Source organism: Crinia signifera, chromosome 5 (genome assembly GCF_055691185.1).
Source record: "Crinia signifera chromosome 5, ASM5569118v1, whole genome shotgun sequence".
Classification (NCBI taxonomy): domain Eukaryota; kingdom Metazoa; phylum Chordata; class Amphibia; order Anura; family Myobatrachidae; genus Crinia; species Crinia signifera.
The window spans coordinates 65,567,357-65,589,576 of NC_139221.1; the positions used below are offsets into that span (position 1 = coordinate 65,567,357).

At 43.4% G+C, this 22,220-nt stretch overlaps 2 protein-coding genes across 5 annotated transcripts in view; one reads left to right on the forward strand and one right to left on the reverse strand.

Annotated features, from left to right (window-relative positions):
- The window catches only part of CPNE3 (copine 3), a 65,016-nt gene extending 53,660 nt beyond the window's left edge, over positions 1-11,356 (forward strand). For all 3 annotated transcript variants that reach the window (XM_083187378.1, XM_083187379.1, XM_083187380.1), the window contains exons 14-16: positions 2,465-2,598; positions 5,190-5,426; positions 6,890-11,356. In XM_083187378.1, coding sequence (XP_083043504.1) covers positions 2,465-2,598; positions 5,190-5,426; positions 6,890-7,000 — 482 coding nt within the window. In that variant the 3' untranslated portion in view covers positions 7,001-11,356. The remainder of the gene's footprint in view (positions 1-2,464; positions 2,599-5,189; positions 5,427-6,889) is intronic.
- Positions 11,357-19,711: 8,355 nt separating this feature from the next.
- CNGB3 (cyclic nucleotide gated channel subunit beta 3) overlaps positions 19,712-22,220 on the reverse strand; it is a 177,135-nt gene continuing 174,626 nt past the window's right edge. For both annotated transcript variants that reach the window (XM_083187382.1, XM_083187381.1), the window contains one exon: positions 19,712-20,701. In XM_083187382.1, the coding sequence (XP_083043508.1) occupies positions 20,447-20,701 (255 nt within the window). In that variant the 3' untranslated portion in view covers positions 19,712-20,446. The remainder of the gene's footprint in view (positions 20,702-22,220) is intronic.

Consider the following 22,220-nt stretch of genomic DNA (forward strand, 5'->3'; position numbering starts at 1 on the left):
CCCCCCCCCCGCGATGGCGGGGGCTGCGGTGCTATAGTTATGCCACTGAGGGTTGGGGTGCTGGCGGAGGCTGCCCGGGGGGGGGGGGGGGGGGGGGTTTGGGTGGTGCTGGTGGAGGCAGCCCTAGGGGGGGGGGTGGTGTGGTGGGGTGCTGCTGTACCGGTGGGAGCAAGACGGCAGGCGGTGTTTGTTATGCAGGGCGGGGGGGCTCACCTGCTCTGCTGCCTCCAGGTGGGGAACAGGAGCAGTGGGAGCCTGCGCTGACACCGCACACAGAGTACCATGGGAGGTGCTGTGCGCTATCGCGCATGCGCAGCATCCCTCCTGTGGCCATTTTGGATGTGGGAAAAGTGCCAAGAAAGTCCAGGGGGAGCGCGGCCGGCCCGTTTTTACGGCGTTTTGGGCTGGCCCACCGGGAAATGGCCCGGTTTCTCGGTGGGCCAATCCGCCCTTGGGCCCGGGGTCCACACTGGGCCCTTCCATCAGACTTTGGCCTGGGTAGTTTGTACCCCGTACCCCTTTCTCTCGGCACCCTTGATAATACAACACAGTATTGCCCCTTACACATGACACACATTATTAATGTCCTTATAAACATAATGCCCCTTACACATTATGCCAACCTTTATTAATGCCCTTCATACACATAATGCCCCTTACACATATGTTGCACATTATTAATACCCTTATACACATGACACACATAATGCCCTTTGCACTTACAGTATTTTGCACATTATTAATGCCCTTATACACATGACACACATAATGCCTGTTACAGATATGTTGCACATTATTAATGCATTTATACATGACACACTTACACATATGCCGAACACTATTGCACAACCAACCCACCCGCAGACAGCACTCGCACAGCCGCTAACACTGTGACCTCTGCCTCTGCTTGCAGATGTTTCCTCATACATCTTGCCTCAATAGGCCATGCAGCTCCTGGCCAGTTCTGCTAACGTTGGGTGCCTGTTTTGCTGAAAATTTGTCTTATTTGCATTATGTGACCAGGACACACAAGGAGCTTCCGATGATTAAAATGATATGTGGCATGGATTCTGTGTGTGACTGTGGCTGTACCCAGAGCCTGCCCTAGGCATAGGCAAACTAGGCAAATGCCTAGGGCACGTGGAATGCCTAGGGGCACCAGCAGCTTCTGCTGATTAAAATCATATGCAGCATGCAGCCTCACATGTGTGAGTGAGGCTGTATCTGCATATGAAATAGTGTATTCATGCAGGTCCAGCCACAGTTGCACACAGAATAAAGGCATGCTGTATATCATTTTAATCATTGGAAGCTCTTTGAGTGTCCTGGTCACATAATAATGCAAATAAGATGAATTTTCAGCAAAAAAGGTGCCCAATATTAGCAGAGCTGGCCGGGAGCTGCATGGTGTATTGAGGCAAGATGTATGAGGAAACATCTGTATCCAAGCAGAGGCAGAGGGTCACAGTGTTAGTGGCTGTACGAGTGCTGTGTGCAAGTGGGTTGGTTGTGCAATAGTGTTCAGCATATGTGTGCCGTGTATAAATGCATTAATAATGTGTGACATATGTGTAACAAGCATTAATAATGTACGACATATGTGTAAGGGACATTACGTTTGTCATTATGTGTATAAGGGCATTAATAAAGGTTGGCATAATGTGTAATGCGCATTGGGTTTATAAGGACCTTAATAATGTAGTGTACGTCGTGTAAGGGGCATTACTGTGTGGTATTATGTGTATAAAGGCATTACTAATGTGTGACATTGTGTATAAGGTGCTCTACTGTATGGTGTAACATATAGAATGGGCACTACTATGTGGTCTAATATGAAAAAAGAGCAATTCAGTGTGATGTAATGTGAATAATGGGCACTACTGTGTGATGTAATGTGTGGCATAATTTGAATTGGGGGTACTATTGTGTGGCCATGCCCCTTCCCAGCGAGAACACACCCCTTTTGGGATGCGTGCCAAATGTGCACACAGTTTCTATATAAAATACAGAGGGTAGGAGCACCAAAATGATAACTGCTGCGATGAATGATGATGGTGCTGGGAAAGGGGAGCAGGGTCAGAGGCGGAACTAGTGGCAGTGCTAGGGGACACTAGACAAAATCTTGATTAGGGCATCATATTGGCTAGGACCGGCTCTGGCTGTACCTGCATACGGAATGCTATGTTACAGTGATTTCCATGAATACACTATTTCATATGCAGATACAGCCTCACTCACACACAGAATATAGGCATGCTGCATATCATTTTAATCAGAAGCTGCTGGTGCCCCTAGGCATTCCAAACGTCCTAGGCATTTGCCTAGTTTGCCTATGCCTAGGGCCGGCTCTGCTGCTGCGCTTAACTGAGATACATGTGGCTTTGATTATATATGGCGTTCTATATGACTGTAAATAGCATCCAACAGTGCTATATTCTCACATTTCCTCTTCGCACAATCGCAGGTATTGAAGGAATTATAGATGCATACCGCAAATGTCTCCCTCAAGTTAAGCTGTACGGACCCACCAACTTCTCTCCGATTATTAATCATGTCGCCAGATTTGCCGCAGCTGCTGCACAACAAAAGACGGCTGCTGTAAGTGTGTTAATGTGACCATTACCAATAATATTGGAGACTGTGTGCACAAATTATAACTCCACTTTCTTCTCCTGTGTAACCAATTACAGCAGGGGTTTTCAAAATGCAGTCCTCCAGCTGCTGTGGAACTATACATCCCAGCATGCCCTGCCACAATTTTGCTATTAAGTCACGCTAATACTGTGGCAGGGCATGCTGGGATGCATAGTTCCCCCTCAGCTGGAGGACTATAAGTTGTATAACCCTGCCTACAGAATGCACAGATACGAAGGTGGCTGAGAGGGAATCTATTTGCAGTTGTATACGGTACACATGCATTGCCTGTATATGTTTTTTAAATGCATTCATGTAATTCCTGACAGTAAGGACACCAGGCTGCCTCTCTTTCAGATGAATATCTTACTACTATTTGTTTAAATTTTTTTGTGGTGTACTGGTGCCCTCCGTGTGGTGTAATTGTGTCTGCATGGAGCATGGTTAGGTTTTCGCCAAGGTGGTGCGCACAAATCCAGCGATGGTTCATGCATGCACAAGTTCTATCTTTATCAACTCATTGCAGTATCTCATTATATTGAGGTTGCACCACAGCATTGAGAAATGCTCCTTGTCTTCCGGCCATCGTGTACAGTTTTCCCTCATAATGTATATTACCACACACATCCAAATGCAGTTACTGGAAACCGGTGCATGGTCTGCAAATAGACCTTTGTGATGTCAGCACAGAATTCATGGGACACTTCTACTGCGCCTCTAGCTCCAGCAAACAAACCACTATGGTTCGTTGCCATCTTCTTATAAGCAGCAGTGTAACAACACTCATTACACAGTTATGTTTCTAAATATAAATATACTGTAAAGTATATTTATAGAGTTTCTGTTGTAATTGGGTCTTATATGGTGTATTGTTGAAGGTAGATCACAAAAAAAAATAGAATAAAATAATCTTTATGTAGTGATATTAATGCCATTGTACTAATTACAGTACTCTCACATTTACACATTTATTATTTATTAGCAGTTATTTACATAGTGCGCCCATATTCCCGGGGACCCCCCTATCCACTGCACCCTGCTCCCTCCATAGGTACGCCACTGGAGCAGGGGTTCCTAATCCTTTTTGAACCAAGGCACCCTAGAGTATCAGAATTTTTTCACCCTAGGCCAGGAAAAAAAATGTTGGAAAAATATATAAAATGACGTAGATTGTGTTTATTTGTGATCACTAGGTTCAGTTATGATTGGCAGCCACCAACACTGGTTTTGTCCATATATAATTTAAATTGGTCCAACCCATGGCAACCTTCCAAATATAACCCTAGGGAGCCACTAGACACAGTTTGGGAACCATTGTCATAGAGGCACCAGCCTGTGGGTGATTTTTACCAGGCTAAAATGTTTCATGTTATCATGAAATCCAGCTCTGGCTACTTAGCATTGGGGCACAGGATATGTAGAGGGGGTATACTGACAGTGTTTTCTATATAAATTATACAGTGTGTCTATGGTCTGAGCAGACCTTTACTATAAATCACTTGCTGTTCTCCACTATTCAGCTGTTTGTGCATTTTCTGCCAGACACTGACAATTACTTCTGTGCAAACCACAGATCCAGTCAGTTTAATAATTTATGTAGATGCAGAAAACTAGAAATTGTATTCACAAAGCACAGTATATTTTTATCTACAGTATATTAAATGCATGATGTTACTCTCTGAAGGTGCCATCTTGTGGCAGGAAATTATATTGCAGGTAGTTTCAGTATTATGCTTTGGGAAACCTACAATGTAACATATTGCCATAATGCATACAAATGGCAGATTTTAAATCGACTTTAAATGTCTAAATTATTTCAGGGGCTAAATCACACATTTGCTAACATTTAAAGATCAATATCAAAAATAGTCTGTTAGTCATTGTGTGTTTTTAGACCCTGAAACACAATATTGCTTAAGATCAGTTTAAAATCAAACTATACCAAATGTATCCCTACAGTATGGGGGAAATTTACTAAAGGAAATTTGTAAAAAATAGGTGTATTTGTATCCAGAAATACACTTATTTTTGACATTTACTATCCCGAAAATACGGCAATTCGTATTGAAAGCACTTCAATACGAATACGAATTGCCGTATTTTCGGGATAGTAAATGTCAAAAATAAGTGTATTTCTGGATACAAATACGCGTATTTTTTTTACTAATTTTCTTTAGTAAATTTCCCCCAATGTGTCTCCTAACTTCCTTTCTGAGATAAGTAGGCATTGCAGCAAGGACTGCGAGGCGCAGTGGGACACGTGCGGTCACATTCCTCCGCTAAGTCATAGACCTAATTGGGAGCAAGCGCATGCATGCACCCATCTCCCATTCACTTGTTTTTTGTTTTTAAATCGATTTTTTGTAAAACCCACATCCAAAACTGAACCATAAACTCTTGAGGGTGGTTTTGCAAAATCAAAATGCAATGGTGATTTTAGAAACAGAACCAAAATGAGGGTCTCATTTTGTAACACTTTGTCAAATGGGAATGCAGAATATGTGATTTGTTTATTAGCATACCCCATGCGTAATCATGTAATTGTGTATTTTCAGCAATACTTTGTGCTTATGATTATCACTGATGGGGTGATAACGGATCTTGATCAGACTCGACAAGCTATCGTCAATGCAGCTAAACTACCAATGTCCATCATAATAGTTGGTGTCGGAGGAGCTGATTTTAGTGCCATGGAGTTTTTGGATGGTGATAATGGTGGTCTCCGATCCCCCAGCGGGGAGATGGCCATAAGAGACATTGTCCAGTTCGTGCCTTTCAGGAATTTTGCTCAGGTACGTGAACTATTCCTCTTGCTAGAAGAGGGCACTTTTGGAGGAAATTCATTTTCTCTGTGGGTATTAATTTTCTCTGTGGGATTTGTGTTCACGTTTGGGACCTATTATCTGGAATGCTCAGGACTTTGTCATTTCCAGATCACATAAATTAGAGGAACATGCCTAAAATCTAAAAGTATTCCAGTTATTCACCATATTGCACCTGGCTTTCTGCCTTTTACTAACTAGTTTAGCAGTGATCCTCTGAGTGACATTAGGAGATACTGGATGACAGTTTGTGTGTGTGAGACACTTTATTCTTTTTCCAATAACTCGCTGGTTTTCATAAATCTCGGAATGATTGATTTGCAGATAAGAGACCCCATACATGTTATCTGTGGCAGCCTCTAGCTTGGCTGGCCGAGGGGTCTGTAAATGCTGTGCAGCACTTAGAACCCGAGTGGGGCTACCATGATGGCAGGAATGTAGCTTTCCGTGGGAAGTGCTCTGTGTTATCACAGTCAGGATTAGCCGTCCCGGGGGAGAAATGTGCCACTAGCTGTAATTATTATCTGCCAATCTGGATTTGCCATTTAACCGAGGAACCCCCCACAGAAACACTGTAAAGCTGAGAAACAACACAACTACTGTATTGTACAGAGGATAATTCCGTACCTAATGTTAGTTTATTACTGATTATCATGGAAATGCCCACAAGTGATTAGGGGACACGGTCGTTAGGTTGACACAGTTAAGATCGACATACATTGGGTCGACTTCTGAAGATCAACAGGCGTTAGGTCAACACAGACAAAAGACCGACATGCCTAAGGTTGACATTGGGAAGGTCGACATGGGGTTTTCACTGTTTTCTGAGACGACATGTGCCGACAGGCGGTATTACATGCCCTACCATTCACTAGGGCATAAAGGGAGAATAGAATAGTGTGCCGAGCATTGCAAGGCACCGTGCGCGAGCCATGCGAGGGGACGCAGTGCTGCGATATGACTATTTCCACATTCGGGACAAAAAAAACCCATGTAGACCTTTTGACTGCCAACCTTCCCAATGTTGACCTATTGCACGTGTTGACCTTATGACCCCTTTCAACCTTCACTTGGTTGACCTAGTGACCCATACGCATTATTATAAGAAAGATTGGGGTCCTAGCAGTATCCAGAATACAGCCTGAAGTGTGGAAGTGTACTGAGGGTGACAACTTAACATTCATTGAGTCACCACACAGATACTATTTACCTATCCCTGAGAATCTGGCAGGCAGATGAATGCTATCCAAATGTATGTATAGATTAGCTAGGTCTTTATCTGCACTCTCTAATACGGTCTAGCCCCAGATCTGTGTAGTTTGGCCAACATCAGGATCTCTCGATGCATGGTTTTTATACAGTATATCGTATTTGCTATGTTGTACCATCCAGTCATATTCTCTCCTTTCTTCTCTCTCCTCCCCTGGATCCAGGCTCCGAAGGAGGCTCTTGCTCAGAGCGTCTTGGCAGAAGTTCCACAACAAGTTGTCTCATATTTTAGTACATACAAATTAAAGCCACCAAATGACCCTGCCGCAAAATGAAGACCCATATGAACCGTCAGTCAGTGCTGCAGCATGAAATGTATATATATTATAGGCGATAACGCCTATTCCCTGCTGTAGTTGCTAGAAGTTCTGTGGCCATATACAAATATGAGGGTGTAGGCGGAGCGCTTCTACGCGGGTCACTAAAAGCCAAAGTGACCTCTAATAGCCATAATAATAGAGGGGGCATTATTCCTTATAATATAGAAGTACTTCTACAGAGGACTTAAGGTTCCTGTATGATATTCGTTCTCTATTGGTTATATAGTAAAAGAAACAATCTTTTATTTTTAAAAGTTTTACCTATCTGCCAAATTTGCAGCTGTTACATTACTATAGCTGTGTTTTATTATTATAATCTTATAATTCTATGCGTTTATGGGACTTGTCAGGCCATCCACAGTGCAGGCTGATTATAGAGAGACCCAGCGTTGTATCTGGGGAATTCTGTCTGATACACAGACCTCATTCATTTCCCATGGCTTATCATCTCTGCATTAAATCTGAGAGAGGTTAAAACTAGCTAATGGTGTGTACACACGGGGGCGATCAGATCGCATCGGGATTCGCATCGCACGGCATGCATGGAGTGGCACAATTTAGACAATATAGTGCAGATCTGCACTATATAGTCTTGGCTGCCCTCTCTTTTTGGCTGCCGATTTGCGCTCACACTGGAGAGCGCATCGGCAGCGTATCGGGCTCGCAAGCCCTAAAAAAGCAACATATAGATGTTGACTATATCATCAACTTCGGAAGCCATATCGGCCCGTGTGTACACACCATAAGTTTGAGCGTTGCCCTTTGTGTTGTTAAACTACAACTTCCAGTATTTTTGCCAAGTCAACAGTTATTCACACAATGGCAAATGTATGCACACATAGTTTACATTTGATTTTTAAATAGATGCAAGCTGGTTGATATTGATATACAGTTATGTTACATTTCTTATTTTTTTGCAGTTTTAGTGCTAACTACAGACTTTGTGAAATGTACCCTCTCTCTCATACTTATTGACCACAAAACAAGCCACATGCCTCAGGGATGCCCATGGTGCTTTGGCTGCCTCCACTATGAATGTTGATGTGAGCAACTGCTAAAGGAATAGATGTTACATGTGTACGGGACCAAGACACACTCTCTGTATATGAATATTGTGTGTGTGTGTGTGTGTGTGTGTGTACTAGTAAGCCCACTCAAAGCTACAGTAATGCTTCAAAAGCTAGTAGATGTAGTCTCACTTGCTGCTAACAGATGGCAGTGTTTTGGAGACACACAGTCACTAGACATATATATTGTAGGTATGTGTGTGTGGAGGGGCCCTGCAGGGGCCCTGGTCCAACCCCTCCCTTCCCCCGCCATCCCTCCCAGACAGCAACAGCAGCACACACTTCTACAGCATATGCTGTAGACAGCACATGCTCCTGCTGAGCCTGCTGTCAGCACAGCACATGCTGTAGGTGTGCTGCTGCTGAGTTCAGAGTTTTTTGAGTTTTCTTTCACCCCCTCTAAACATTTTGGGGCGTGACCTAAGTGCAGGAGGTGGCCACACCTCGCACACTAAAGCCACACCCCAATTTTTTTACCAGGGCCAGGCATTCCGCTCGGCTGCCCTGCCTTCATGAATTATTGTTTGCCAAGTGACGCTGCCGTGGGGGATTACATTGGGCTGAAATAGTTCATATGGGCAGCATTCAGAGGTGTCAACTGCATCAGACATAACTCAGTGCCAATTAATATATACTGTATATGTATGTGTGCACTTTTGGCAGGGTGCATACACACTATGAGTTATGGTATTTGTGTCTTGCATTTTCTTGAGGGGGGAATACTGTCACCATCGTTCCTGCTGAATTTATCTGTCGGTCACTCTGTGATCTGCCTTCACAAGGAGGGCACTAGCAGGAGACAGAAAGCACACACGTCTATTCAGGTTGGTTATGTAAACCGGGTTTTATAGATATTTCTATGTATCCTTGTAAATAAGAGAGACAAGTTTCTGTGAAAGCAAGATACATGTGCTTACTGGAACATCCCAAAACGTTTTATATCACATGTTGCACAATGATGTTTCAGTCAGGAGCAGCGTAATGCACCTACTTCCGGTCTGTATTTGTGTTGTGTGCTTGCTTTCTGTATTGCAGCTAATGGGAAATTAGTATTTCATTTATATTTATATATAAATATTCATTTATATTACTCTAAGATACTGAGGATTATTTTACATACTGTATATTAATATTTGAGAAACTTGGTTGGGCACAAACTGCTATTGAACATTAAAGACTACATAAAGTATCCATAGAGTCTGCAAACATCATTTTTTGGGAGTCTGTGTACTAAACCTTGAAGAGAGCTAAATTAGACAGAGTTAAAGTTTCAACCAACCAGCTCCTAAGTGTTATTTTTCAAACACAGTCTGTAACATGGCAGTTAGGGGCTGATTGGCTGGTACTTTACAGTATCTCTCTATAATGTTTTATTTCTGTGACTTATACAGTTCTGCCACATATACATTTTATAAAGAACAAGTATAGGAGAATGTACTTTCCTGTGCTCTTTATGTCTTGTGTGTGTTTATTGTTTAACATCGCAGAAGTGCCTAGTGATACACAGTTAGATACAGTTCTCCTGCAGTATGAGATAGAGGCTGATTCTGAGTCCTACGCAAAGGCCATATTCCCACACACGGTCAGTGTTTTTGAACCACATATGTTTCTGTGTAAGTGGCTACAGAAGTCACACTGTGCATGCGTCCCGCAGTGTGCATGCGTCCCGCAGTATGCATGCATAGAGGGCTGTTTGCCATTAAGACACATGGGGGATTATTTATTAAGATGGAATGTTGCCCATAGCAACCAATCCGAATCTACTTCTTATTTACCACCTTCTAGAAGATAAGAAGTACATTTTGATTGGCTGCCCGTAGAAACATTCCATCTTGATCTGTGATTGGGAGATGGCTTATAAAAGGTACAGTACAGTGATGTAACTCATGGATATAAAACTAAATATACAGAAATAACCCTTCCGGGTGCTCTCTCCTTGGAAGGATCCTCGTAGGACAGGGATCCAAAATGAATAAAATAAAAAGAGAGTATGTATGTATGTATATGTATATATATATATATATATATATATATATATATATATATATAACAGCGTAGTGACGGCGGCACTCGAATAAATGACACAAACTGCCAGGGGTCATTTATTCGAGTGCCACCGTCACTACGCTGTTATACCTGCTTTATTGCTTTGATCTTTGGAGGGCACCGGCTATTTTGTATTTGGTTTCCGACACACCATTGGAGTGCAACACACATCCAAAACACTATATATATATATATATATATATATATATATATATGTGTGTGTATGTGTATATATATATATATATATATATATATTTACTAATGCACTACAGTGACTTCATGCCGCATGCATTACTAAAAATCACGCCAAAGATGGCTATATCATAGAAAGCCACCATGCCCCACCACCCAAATAAGAGAAGAGTGTACTTCCAGCATATTCATAAAGATTCTTCATATAACTGCAATCTTCATATAAATGTATGGTGGTGAACGTGGTTGTGCTTCTGTTAGTTCATATACTGTATATTATATTTTGCAGCAATTGGGTTTGCTACCAATTATAAATTATACTACATATGTTAACTACACTGTTAATAAATAAATAATAAATAAACATATGGACCAACAGAAACACATCCATGTCCACCACCATACAACTGAACCTGGTGTGATTTTAATTTAATGCATCCTGCATTAAGTCACTGCAGTGATATATTTATACCACCAAAATGAAAATCTATAAATGTATTAATTCTATAACTGACCCTTGCCCTACGAGGATCCTTCCAAGGAGAGAGCGACAGGAAGGGGTTTGTCTGCAGATTTTGTTTATATTAATATGTGTGTGGTGGCACATTCTTGATGACACTTATTGCGGCTGCTCCTGAGTGTGCAGTGGTTTCTAGCTGCATTGTTTGTATGTATGCAGACACACAGATTGGGCACCCCAGTCCGTACACAATCAGACACCAGAGGAAAGGCTGATACTTTGCGACTGTACTGTAGGCTAATGACTATAGCAGAACACTCTTAAGCCCTTGCTGCAGCATGTGACTCAGAATGAACCCCAATGTGCCTATCCCTGTAATATGACTAGAGCTGGAAATATTCAAGAAGTGCATTTAATGCTAAAATACTAAATATTTGTAGGCTGAAATGTTGGAATAATATGTATATAAATCTGTTTTCTGTAAACATCTATTAAAATGTTACTGTATGATTTTCTACATTAAATGCTAATCTGTTAACATGTAAATACTGGAGTTTCTGATTTCTTTTTCTGTTCTTGGGGGGGGTTTAAAGTGATGCGATACACCGTAGGTGCTATATACCTGCGATGTACCGCTGATGTGTCCGATTCCGACATCTTATGTTCTGCCCGTCCAACCTCGGATCTGATGCGCATGTGACCGATTCGGGCCCAAATTCCTTACCCGATCCATCGGAATCTGGTAAAATCGGGCCCAAATCGGACGAGTGTACGGGGGCCTTAAGGCAGTTACAGTGGACCCCCTAAAAGGAACTAATGACCCTCAACTCCTCCCTCTAAATGATCCTAAGGAGATACCACAAGTAGAACACAATCTGAAATGGAAACGTCACCGGCACATTAACCCTTTCAAGTCCAATATCTAGTCAGGCTTAACAACCCTAGCGCTACTAGCAGATCCAGTGGTGAGCCACTTTAAAATAAGAACAATTACATCGTCCAACATTCATTGTAGACCATTTTTGAATATAAAAAAAAAACACATGTAAACCAGACTGTTTGAATTGCAAAAAAAAAAGATTGGACTGCAAAAGGTTAAAGAGCTTATATGGAGGATCAGGGTGCCAACAATTTTCCCTAGAACAGCCCAGCAGGAGTAATACAATGTAAATAATTCCATGTTTGAGAAAGTACCATTATGAACTGCTGAGCTCCTTGCAATCAGAAATCATCTACCCCCAGGGGTAATACTGGGATGAGCAAGGATAGTGCATCCAGGAGTCAGTGGCAGACAGCTGACCAGAGATTCCTCTGCATACTGTATGTAACCATTATACCATTGTCTCTGGGGCAATGCCACTTACTGTAAGTAGGTGTTTTTGGATAAGTCCCCCTCTGGTAACACTCATCTATGACAGTTATGTGTTGTTGACAGGGGCTTTGTCATTGCTCAATGAGGTGATAAGCAAGTCCTGTGCAAAATACATTTTGGCATATTTTGTAGAAGGTAATGTCACAGTTTCAGACTCGGAATGGTGAATACCAGACCGGGAATTGGCTTGACCTGACTCAGGGGTGCTGAGTGTAACCGTACCGGTGGTTTTCACCAGTGACCCCTCCAAGTGGGATTTGGGCTTCGCTGCACACGGTACGCCGGTCGTGGTCCCCTGATCAGGTTTCCTATATGGTGCTGGTAAACACTGGGCGTAAGGCAAGGTAAGCTCTGGAATGCTCATGGTCAGACTAGCTGGGTCAGGAACTTGCGGACAGATACAGGTAACGAAGGAGCAGGTTTGGGAGAGTCCAAGTACTAGCCGGGTCATTCACAGAGAGTCACGGAATGCGATACACTGGGAGCAGGCAATGGACTGGTCACAAGGCAAGCCGAGGTCATACACTGGATATTACAGGTACGCAGTACACTTGGAGCAAGCAGGAGAATGGTCAGAGGAATAACCGGAATCATACACCGGAAAACAGGATAACTTACAAAGCACTGGGACCTCTGGAGCAGGTTAGTGAACCTATACTCTGGCCGGGAATACCTGCCAGGAAGTGCCTTTCTATAAGGAGCTAATGAGCTCAGCTGTCAGACACTGGGCTATTACCTCACAGGTTCCTAATCTAGAAGACTGTGCACGGTCTCACCCATGTGCTGTAATCAGCCTGCAGTGTTCACACTAAAGGTGCGTACACTAAAGGTGCGTACACACGTACAGATTTTATGTCTGATCTATCTGGTGGGAACAAAAACCTGGAAATGTATGGTTGCATATGACAATCAAAAATTTCCACCCAAATGCAGGAAAACAGAAAAAAATTATATGCTTTGATAAATTTGTTACATCAGAACGATTAAAAAAATTGTCTGACTGATCACTGTCTGTTTTCAAGCGTTTGGGAACAATTGGACCTAGTCATTTATTTGAATGTTGGATAACAGAACAAAAACTGAACTTCTTTGCCACAAAATCCAGCAGTATTTTCTTTGTCAAGGTCATTTACTTGTATGATCTAGATCAGTGGTCTCCAACCTTTTTTGGGGCGTGAGTTACTCAAGACAAAATAAACCACCTGAAATAATTACTACTACTACTACTAAAATATATATATATATATATATATATATATATATATTTTAAATCTGTATAATAATCGAAAAAAGTCCCTTTACACATTATGCCACATACTGTAATGCCCCTGACACATTATGCCACATACCGCAATGCCCCAGACACAATATGCTACACACTGCAATGTCCAATATGCCGCATACATACCTCCCAACACTGGAGGCAGAGGAGAAGGGACATCTGAAATTAGGGGGCATGACCTACTATAGTGGTACTCCTGAGAGGCCACATTCCCCATTTATTCCACTATGGGGGCATGGCCAGCGCTCTGAGACCTGCTGGCCATGCTCCCAGCCTCTCTGAATAGACACTGTGCCATATATACACATGCCACCAGCAGTGCCAGTTAAACAATGCCCCCAATACCTTGAGTTATGACATAAACACAATGCCCCCCAGCAGTGCCCGATAAACAATGCCCGCCCGATTGTGGTGTCATTCTAAATAAATACTCGGCGCTACTGTGTGCACGCACCATACTGGGTAGCCACATGGGGTGCAGCCAATGTAAATGGGGGTGATACACATATGCCCCCAATAGTGCATTACCAGATATACATATGCCCCAATAGTGCCAGATACACATATGTCCCCAATAGTGCCAGATACACATATGCTCCCACGGTGCCAGGTATGCCTCTACAGTGCAAGAAACAGGCATGCCCCCACTGTGCCAGGTATGCCCCCAATGTGCCAAATATGCCCCCATGGTGCCAGGTATGCCCCCACGGTGCCAGGTATGCCCCCGCTGTGCCAGGTATGCCCCCACTGTGCCAAATATGCCCCCACTGTGCCGGGTATGCCCCCACGGTGCCAGGTATGCCCCCACTGTGCCAGGTATGGGGCAAACCTGGCACAGTGGGGCATATCTGGCACAGTGGGGGCATATCTGGCACAGTGGGGGCATGCCTGTGTCTTGCACTGTGGAGGCATACTAACCTTTGTTATTGCTCCTGCCGGGGGGGAGGGGGGTCCGGTGTCCCTCTGCTGGCTGGCTGGTTGTCTCCTCCGTCGTCATCGCTGCCGCTTCCCTTCTGAGGGCAGGAGAGCACAGCTCACTGTGCGTCTTTCCTTCCCCTCACTTCCCTCCCTGTGACTGGGCCATCGGCAAATCAAAGCCCTCGGGCCGGCCCGTAATCTCTGATTGGCTGATGGCCCAGTCAGTCACAGGAATACGTGGGAAGGGAGGGAAGGAGAAGCCGCCTGATACGCTCTTCTCACCTCATAAGGGAAGCGGGCATCGGCGGCGGGCAATGGAGGGAGGGACGGGTGGGTGGCTGCATTGGCCGAGCCACCTGGATTGCTGCCGCGAGCTACCGGTAGCTCGCGAGCGACGGGTTGGCACCACTAATCTAGAGTAAGCAATAGAGCTGATACTGTATTTACATGTAGTATTTGAATGTATATATTTTTTTATATTGATGCATTAACAATTTCAACACTTCAGCATTGAAGGCTAAATCCGGTCCTTGGGGTGGTATCCAATTAGCCTCATTAACATTTTCTTGGGAAAAAAAGTGACGGTTAGCTCAATAAAAATCATAGTAAATTGCCCTATCACTTTATAGCCCCTTTTTTTGGGAGAAAAGTGCGCCACTATTACAGTATCTGATAATACATGGGATCTAGGACAAGTTCCCAACACTGCAATAGAAGGCTGAGCAATTTGCATTGCTGGTTTTGAAAAATAAATGCATTTCACATTAGACATTTTTTGGGGTTTGTAAAGCTATTTTTAAATTGGCCACTTTCTCTGAAAATTTTAAAAATGTGTAATTTACACATCACCACTAGATGTCCCCAGTGAACCAATCATTCACCCAGAGCCACCACCGATAACATTAACAGTATTTCTATTGATACCATGGGTAGTCTAGTGTGTATGGGTCATTGATTCAGGAGCAGCTCTAACGAGACATACAGCATATCAGCGTCATTTGGATCTTTAACCATAGCCTCTTTCAAAACTATGTTTACTTAGTACTTTCAATATTTTTTTATATATATTTCAGTTTCAATGTTTCTCAGTGGGTCTCAGTATCTTCAATAGTGCTTTACAGTTCTCAGTATCTTAGTAGTGATGTCTTCCTTTTACAGCCTTTACTCACATGCATTCTCCACGGATCTTAGCTGCAGCTCTTAGTGCTAACATTTTTTCTCTTTGTTCCCATATTTACTCTGCTGGTGCTCAGCAGTGATCTCCAGTGCACCATAAGTGGGTATTTAGTGGGGTGTGGTATAGGCATACTTGCCTACTTTTGAAAACTGGTTTCAGGGAGATTATAGTTGGTAAAATAATTTTGCACAGCGCCCCATTGTGTGTCATGCTCCACCCAAAGGGCGTGTCTAGTTCCATATATGGTGAGAATGTGAAAAGACATTGTTCGCGTGGCACCTAGAAGCGTGGGTGTGCACTGCTACATCTGAGAGGAATTTTTTTAAATGACATATCCAAATGTAGATGAGCCACAAAGCAGTTAGTAAGAGCTGCTGTACTTGGTAAAGTGTTGGGAAATGCTGCTGATGTAAATGTATCTATCTATCATTCCTTTTTTCCCCAAAAATATAACAGTGTAATGTGGGCTAGGTGAAATGAGGGAGATTGGTAGACTAATGAGGGAGAGAGGGAGATTGCTGCTATTTCAGGGAGTGTCCTGCAGAATGCAGGAGGGTAGGCAACTATAGGTATAGGGTTCCGACAGTCGGGATCCCGGCAGTGATTAGAGATTTTCTGGCCTTGGATGAAGCTACAGTGGCCTGGCTGATGGTGTCGCAAGTGACCCGATGCTGTGCCCTTGTATCTCTCCAAAACCACAGCACCCTAAACCATAGAATCCTGAATGGCCTTATGTAAGATGCCATCTGGATACTCCTCTATTATCACACGGCCTCACACACTGTTTTTTTTTTTTGCAGGACTAGTCTAAGAAAATCTTTAAGGGATGGAGCAGTTAGTGTTCCTATTTTAGCTGGATGCGCAGATGCTTTTTCTTGCAAAAAACAAATAAACATGTCTTCAACTTTTTTGGTTTGAGCCTAAAATACTGCAGGGAGGTATGTCTGAAATTAATCACATGCATGGTCCAAAACTGATTGGAATCACAACTTAAAGGGGCATATTTATTAAAGGTTATTTGCAGGATATTCCAAGAAAACACTTGTTTTAAGGAGAGATCAGGGGATATTAAGGATGCCTAGGATTTTAGAACTTCCATTTTTGATCGCAAAGAAGTTCCAATAGCTTTAATTGGGGGTTGCTATGTTTTCACGCTACTCAAACTCTGCAATGCAAAGAATTGTTGTGCTTGAAACCCCCGCAAATACATCTGAAGATAGCTGTAGCCTGTATTAGACTATATCACAGATTTTACTGGAGAGGGATCTTTTGGACTCCTATCTGTTGGATCCCACTGACGCCTGCACTTTCCAAGTGCTGTGTATGCACAGTATCAGCATAGACACTGAACCCAGACATGGCAGACATGTCCAAACTATGGCGCTCCAGCTGTTGTGAAACTACAAGTCCCATCATGCCTTGCCACAGTTTTGCTATTAGGAAATGCTAAAACTATAGCAAGGCATGCTGGGACTAGTTTCACAACATCTGGAGGGCCATATTTCGGACATGCCTGGTGTAAGGTATTTTATTTATTTACAGTTTCTTATATAGAGCAGCAGATTCCGTTGCGCTTTACAACTGATGACAACACTGAAAGAACAAACAGACAGACCTAGAGGTTGGAGGAAATAGGAGGGAAACACAAGGACTGGTCCCACCAAGGAGTCCCACTAAGTTGCAAGTCCAGAAGGGAAGCTATATAATAAATGAGCAGGGCCCCCGAGAGGGAGGGGGGAGGGTACTAATTACTCAGGCCCGGGCTTGCTGGAGGGGGCCCTGGTCCAACCCCCCCCCCCCCCCCCCCCCTTCCTCCTCTGTCCCTCCCGGGCAGCAGCAGCAACACAGCAGGCTCAGCATGAGCGACTCACTGACAGGGTGAGAGCTCATGCTGAGCCTGCTTTCAGCACAGCACATGCTGTAGGTGTGTGCTGCTGCTGCTGCTGCTGAGATGAGAGCGGGCAATAACACTCCCCCCTCGACTTTAGAGGTTTTTTATTAACCACATTAAACATTTTGGGGGCATGGCCTAACCATGGGAGGTGGCCAAGTCTCCTGCGATTAGGCCACACCCCCATACCTCTCGGCGGCCCTGCACATGAGAGCCTCTGAGGGTTATGTGGCTGGTACCTAAATTTGATAGGCTTGTCTGAATAGGTGAGTTTTCAGGGTACGCTTCAAAGTTTGGAGGCTTAATGATAGTCTAATTTTGCGCAGGAGGGCATTCCATAGGGTGGGTGCAGCCCTATGAAAGTCCTCTAACAGTGAATGGGAGCTAGTAATCCACGCAGAAGAGAGACACAGATCTTGTGCAGAGCGGAGAAAGCGATTTGGGAGATATTTTGAGATAAGTGAGGAAAAATAGGTTGGTGTGGTTTGGTTTCACTCTGCTTGCCGCTCTTCTCTGTTATACTCTTATTGGAGCTCATCTGCCTGCAAGGACATCATGTTACATTCCAGTGAAAATATACATTTTCTCTTTGCAAATTTAGGGGGAAACTATCAACTTTGGGCCCTATGTATCAGAATGTACACATCTCCAAAGTGAGGTTTTTTTTCCAGCATGTCTTGGACTTGTGCTGAGATTTTGTTTATACAGTTCACAAACCTGTTAGTGCGTACGCCTATATACAGTACTGTGTGTGCTAGGCAGAAAAGCATATTTGTAACAATGAAATGTGCTGTCTGTCAGCAAATGCTGTTAGTAAATAACCACACTGCATTTTTTTTCCTCGTTACTTATAATGTCATATTTTTGCTTCTTTTGCATGTTGCATTTTCATTGCAGTACAAATACGATTTATAATGTGTCCTATGGAATATAATAAAAAGTAATGACGCAGATGGAGACACATGGACAGAACATGCAGAATATCAATCATCTATAAGCTTTTATCCTTTGCTGCCAGTAGAAGTGACCTTGTGTAAGCAACAGCATTACTTTGGGACAGAACAATAATTGTGTTTTAAATAAAAAACATTTCAGGTGCTGAATACAGGGAAATACATGCCGGGGCCATGGTCCCCACAAGCACAAATGTATTTAAAGCTAAGGGATACACTAATGTATATATAAACGTGCTGCATTATATGACTATTTTTATATATTTATTATTTAAACATAATTTACTACTATAAAAATGTAAATGTTCCTGCCATTTTAAAACACTCTATGCTGAAGAACTCAGCTTGCTCTTTAAGATGAATGGAACATTCGTTAATGGTCAATTTTTTAAATGTTATATATAAGCTTGGAAATGTCATTACTATCAAAATAATAACCCAATAGTTGGAGCCGCCACTGCATTTGTGGAAGGGCTGTGGCCCTCAGGCAGTGGGGCCCAAAGGGGATTTCCTCTATACCCCTAAAACAAGTCTAAGGGTCACAGTGCTGTATTAAATGCTCCCGGGCCCTGTGCTTGTCCTGCCCTATTTATGTGACATCATGCGCAGGGGTGAGGTCACCAGCACCTGGAAACTACAGAAAGTTCTGGAGTCCAGGCCGCTGTAGTGGCACAACTGCCAAGCTACTGGTTGCAGGGTGCCATTGCACTCACTGAGCTCAGCACTTGGGGAGCCACATCAACTGCTGCCAATGGAGCCCAGGACTTACTGGCAGTTGGTGTAGTTCCCCTATATGAATTTGGTAATGCTGCAGCCCCACCTCTGCAATTGCCACTGCACAGCTTGTAGACCTGACATATACTGTACAGTATATGGTTACTCTATTACCCCTTTCAAATTCACAGTATGATCCAAGACCGCTCCAACCCAGGTCTGGCATTTTCACACTAAATCCCAGTAGCCCATTATACAGAGAGCACCCTTGATTTAACCCTTCTTATAACGCGGATCGAATTGGTTGGTCCACCTGCTTTCGCACCATACCTCAACCCGGGTCCACACGTCACCAACCCGGCAATTACCTGGGTCCAAGGTGCGTTGTGAAAGGGGTATAAGAGTTGTCCGATTCATGTTTTCTAAAAGCTGGCCAAACCTCTGTCGGTGTAGACCAAATTCCGTAAGCATGGGCCCCTAACACTGCATTTGACCAGTGGCTCAATCTATTTCAGTGTCTGTTGGTACTGGAGTTTATGAAAAAAAAAAAATCTGTGCATTCAAGAAAAATCACTATAAGACATAACAAATCAATACCCATAATCAAAATAGCTTTATTAACAATGACAAAATAGCATCAGTCTAACGTATTTTAAAACCCACTTCTTTATAAATGGAAATCCTGCTATCCATGGTTTAACTTAACATCAACTCTACTGTATGGAACCTATTTTATTTTTAAACTACACTCACGTCTGCACTGTATAGACTCATGTTTAATGATTACACATCATATACCCGAAGACTCAGTACATGCTAGCACTTGTGACAGTGCAAATATAAGTTTGGCTGTGCAAGCACTTCAACAGGTTAGGGCTGATGTCGAGTTGAAAGCATACATTTCTGTTAATTAACACTGCGTCTGCTACAAAAATGAGTGCTCGCAAGTACGGGCGTTGCAAAGTTCTGCTCATTTCTACTGCATCTACGCTTACACATGAAGAGACAGAAATAAGGCTCAGTGAGGGCGCACTTATGTTAAATGCGCAACCTGGCCAGACAGATACAAGTGCACACAGATGATGATAACCAGAAGCAAACCAGGCGCAGATGCTACACACACAGATGTGAATATATTTTATTGAGTATTTTAGTCTTTTGAGCTGATTTACTTCCAACTCAGCATCAGGCCTATGGTACATAATCTCCCCAATTGTGTATCATGCAATCTATACTTCCTTTTTATAAATAATCGTAAAATTTGCATTCACCGAAACACAATGATGCTTTGTTGGTTCTCTGTCTGGTACGCGGAACCCTCTCAGCCCTTCATGTTTTCTTCACAGATTCTCTGACTTCCACCGTGAGAAGTTCTCCTTCCCCAGCCTTGGTTGAGGGAGACATTGTTATAATGTAGGACTCTTTCTTGGGATCTGTTTGGACATTTGTCTTTGATGTAGCCCCGTTATCCTTCTTCCCGTCATCTGCCTGGACGGCTGCCGCTTGCTTGCTGGGCTCTTGTTCCGCTTTCGAATTATTGCTCTTCTCCCGCTCTCCTTGATTTAAGGGCTTTTTTGGATTTTCCTTTAATGAAATAGAGAACATACATTTATTTGTACTTAAACAGGCAACAAATAATGGTGTACTGTCACTGGTGAGAGTATGGATGTGCTGCTGCTGCTGCCACAGATCATGGGAAGCGGCTACAGATCTACTTGATGTGAGCAGCTGTCTGAGGTGTGGTACATCAGGGCAGAGCTACAAATGTCACCAGTCAGCGGCAGAGTAATAAGCCAATGGAACACACGCCCTCTCTCACCTATGTCAAAGTCACAATGCGACTCCTGTCACTTCTAAATCTAAGCCATTTAACTGAAATATGTCACAGAAACAGAAAGCTATGCACAGGTTCGCGTCTTAGACTATGCAATGGAAATAAATATGAAAGCTGCTTCCCCAGCAAGCAAGCACATAAGGCAGCATCTGGAGGATGAGAATAATAATTCCAATGATAATGTTTCCTGTGTATCTATTTGTTGTGTGTTCTGCTACTGGAGCTTCTCTACCTGAAATAGTAACTGCTGGAGCAGGAAACCAGATTGTGTTCTTCTTATCCCAATTGTGTGTTCTTCTTATCCCAATTGTATGAGCAGAATGTACCTAGAATTTACATGTGGGCTCCCGGGAGCTTTTTCTCATTGCATTCATCAATCTCGGAAAAGAGCACCGTATGGGCAGGAAGAGAACGTCCTTAATGCTAATGATCCTATCTCACTGATAAGGTGACGCCTGTAATGTGGGGTAAATGCTGAAACATATAGGGGGGTATTCAATCTCGGGTCATGACTGTCAGTCCTTCACGACAGCCGTGACCCTGGTCCGTTTTATTTTTGCTCGTCCACAAATGGCCAGGCAGGACATTGAATGTCCCACCTGCCGATCGGCGAAAAGGAGGCGTGTCCGCATAAACGTCCATGGATTGTCGAGATCCAGCCGTGATTGCGACAATTCACGGCCATTCTTGGCAAAACGGGCCTGACCACTTTTAAAGTTGGGCCCATTCTGTTAATCCGCCTCTTCAATGCTGTCGGGCAAGAAAGCACTGAATAGGTGCCCGCCGCTATTTCCCCTGTCGGAAATAGCGGCGGGGATTGAATACCCCCCATAGTATTTCAAAAAGATCTGAATTATAATGAAAGTTGTTTTGGATTATAAGCATCCTGACTCTTTCCTTATATCACAAACTGTAATTATTATTACATAACTTTGCCACCGCTCATAACTGTCTGGGGTAGATTTACTAAGCTGCCGTTTAATCAAACTGTAGGTCATGCACTCAGGGCAATATAGAACCTGGCTGGGCCCAGGTACTTTTTGGGGTGTGTGGCCTAATCATCAGAGGCGTGGCTATTCACCCTCCGAACAAGTTATAGAAAAAATAGCACTTTAAGCACCTTACTGGCCACACTCCAGCCCAGCAAACAGCAGCATGGGCTGGGTTGAGAAGAGTTGCTGCTATAGGTTCCAGGTAATGGGGGCCCCACAGTCAGAACTGGGTCCAGGTAATTAGTACCCCCCTCTTTGTGTGCCACTGCTTGCACTG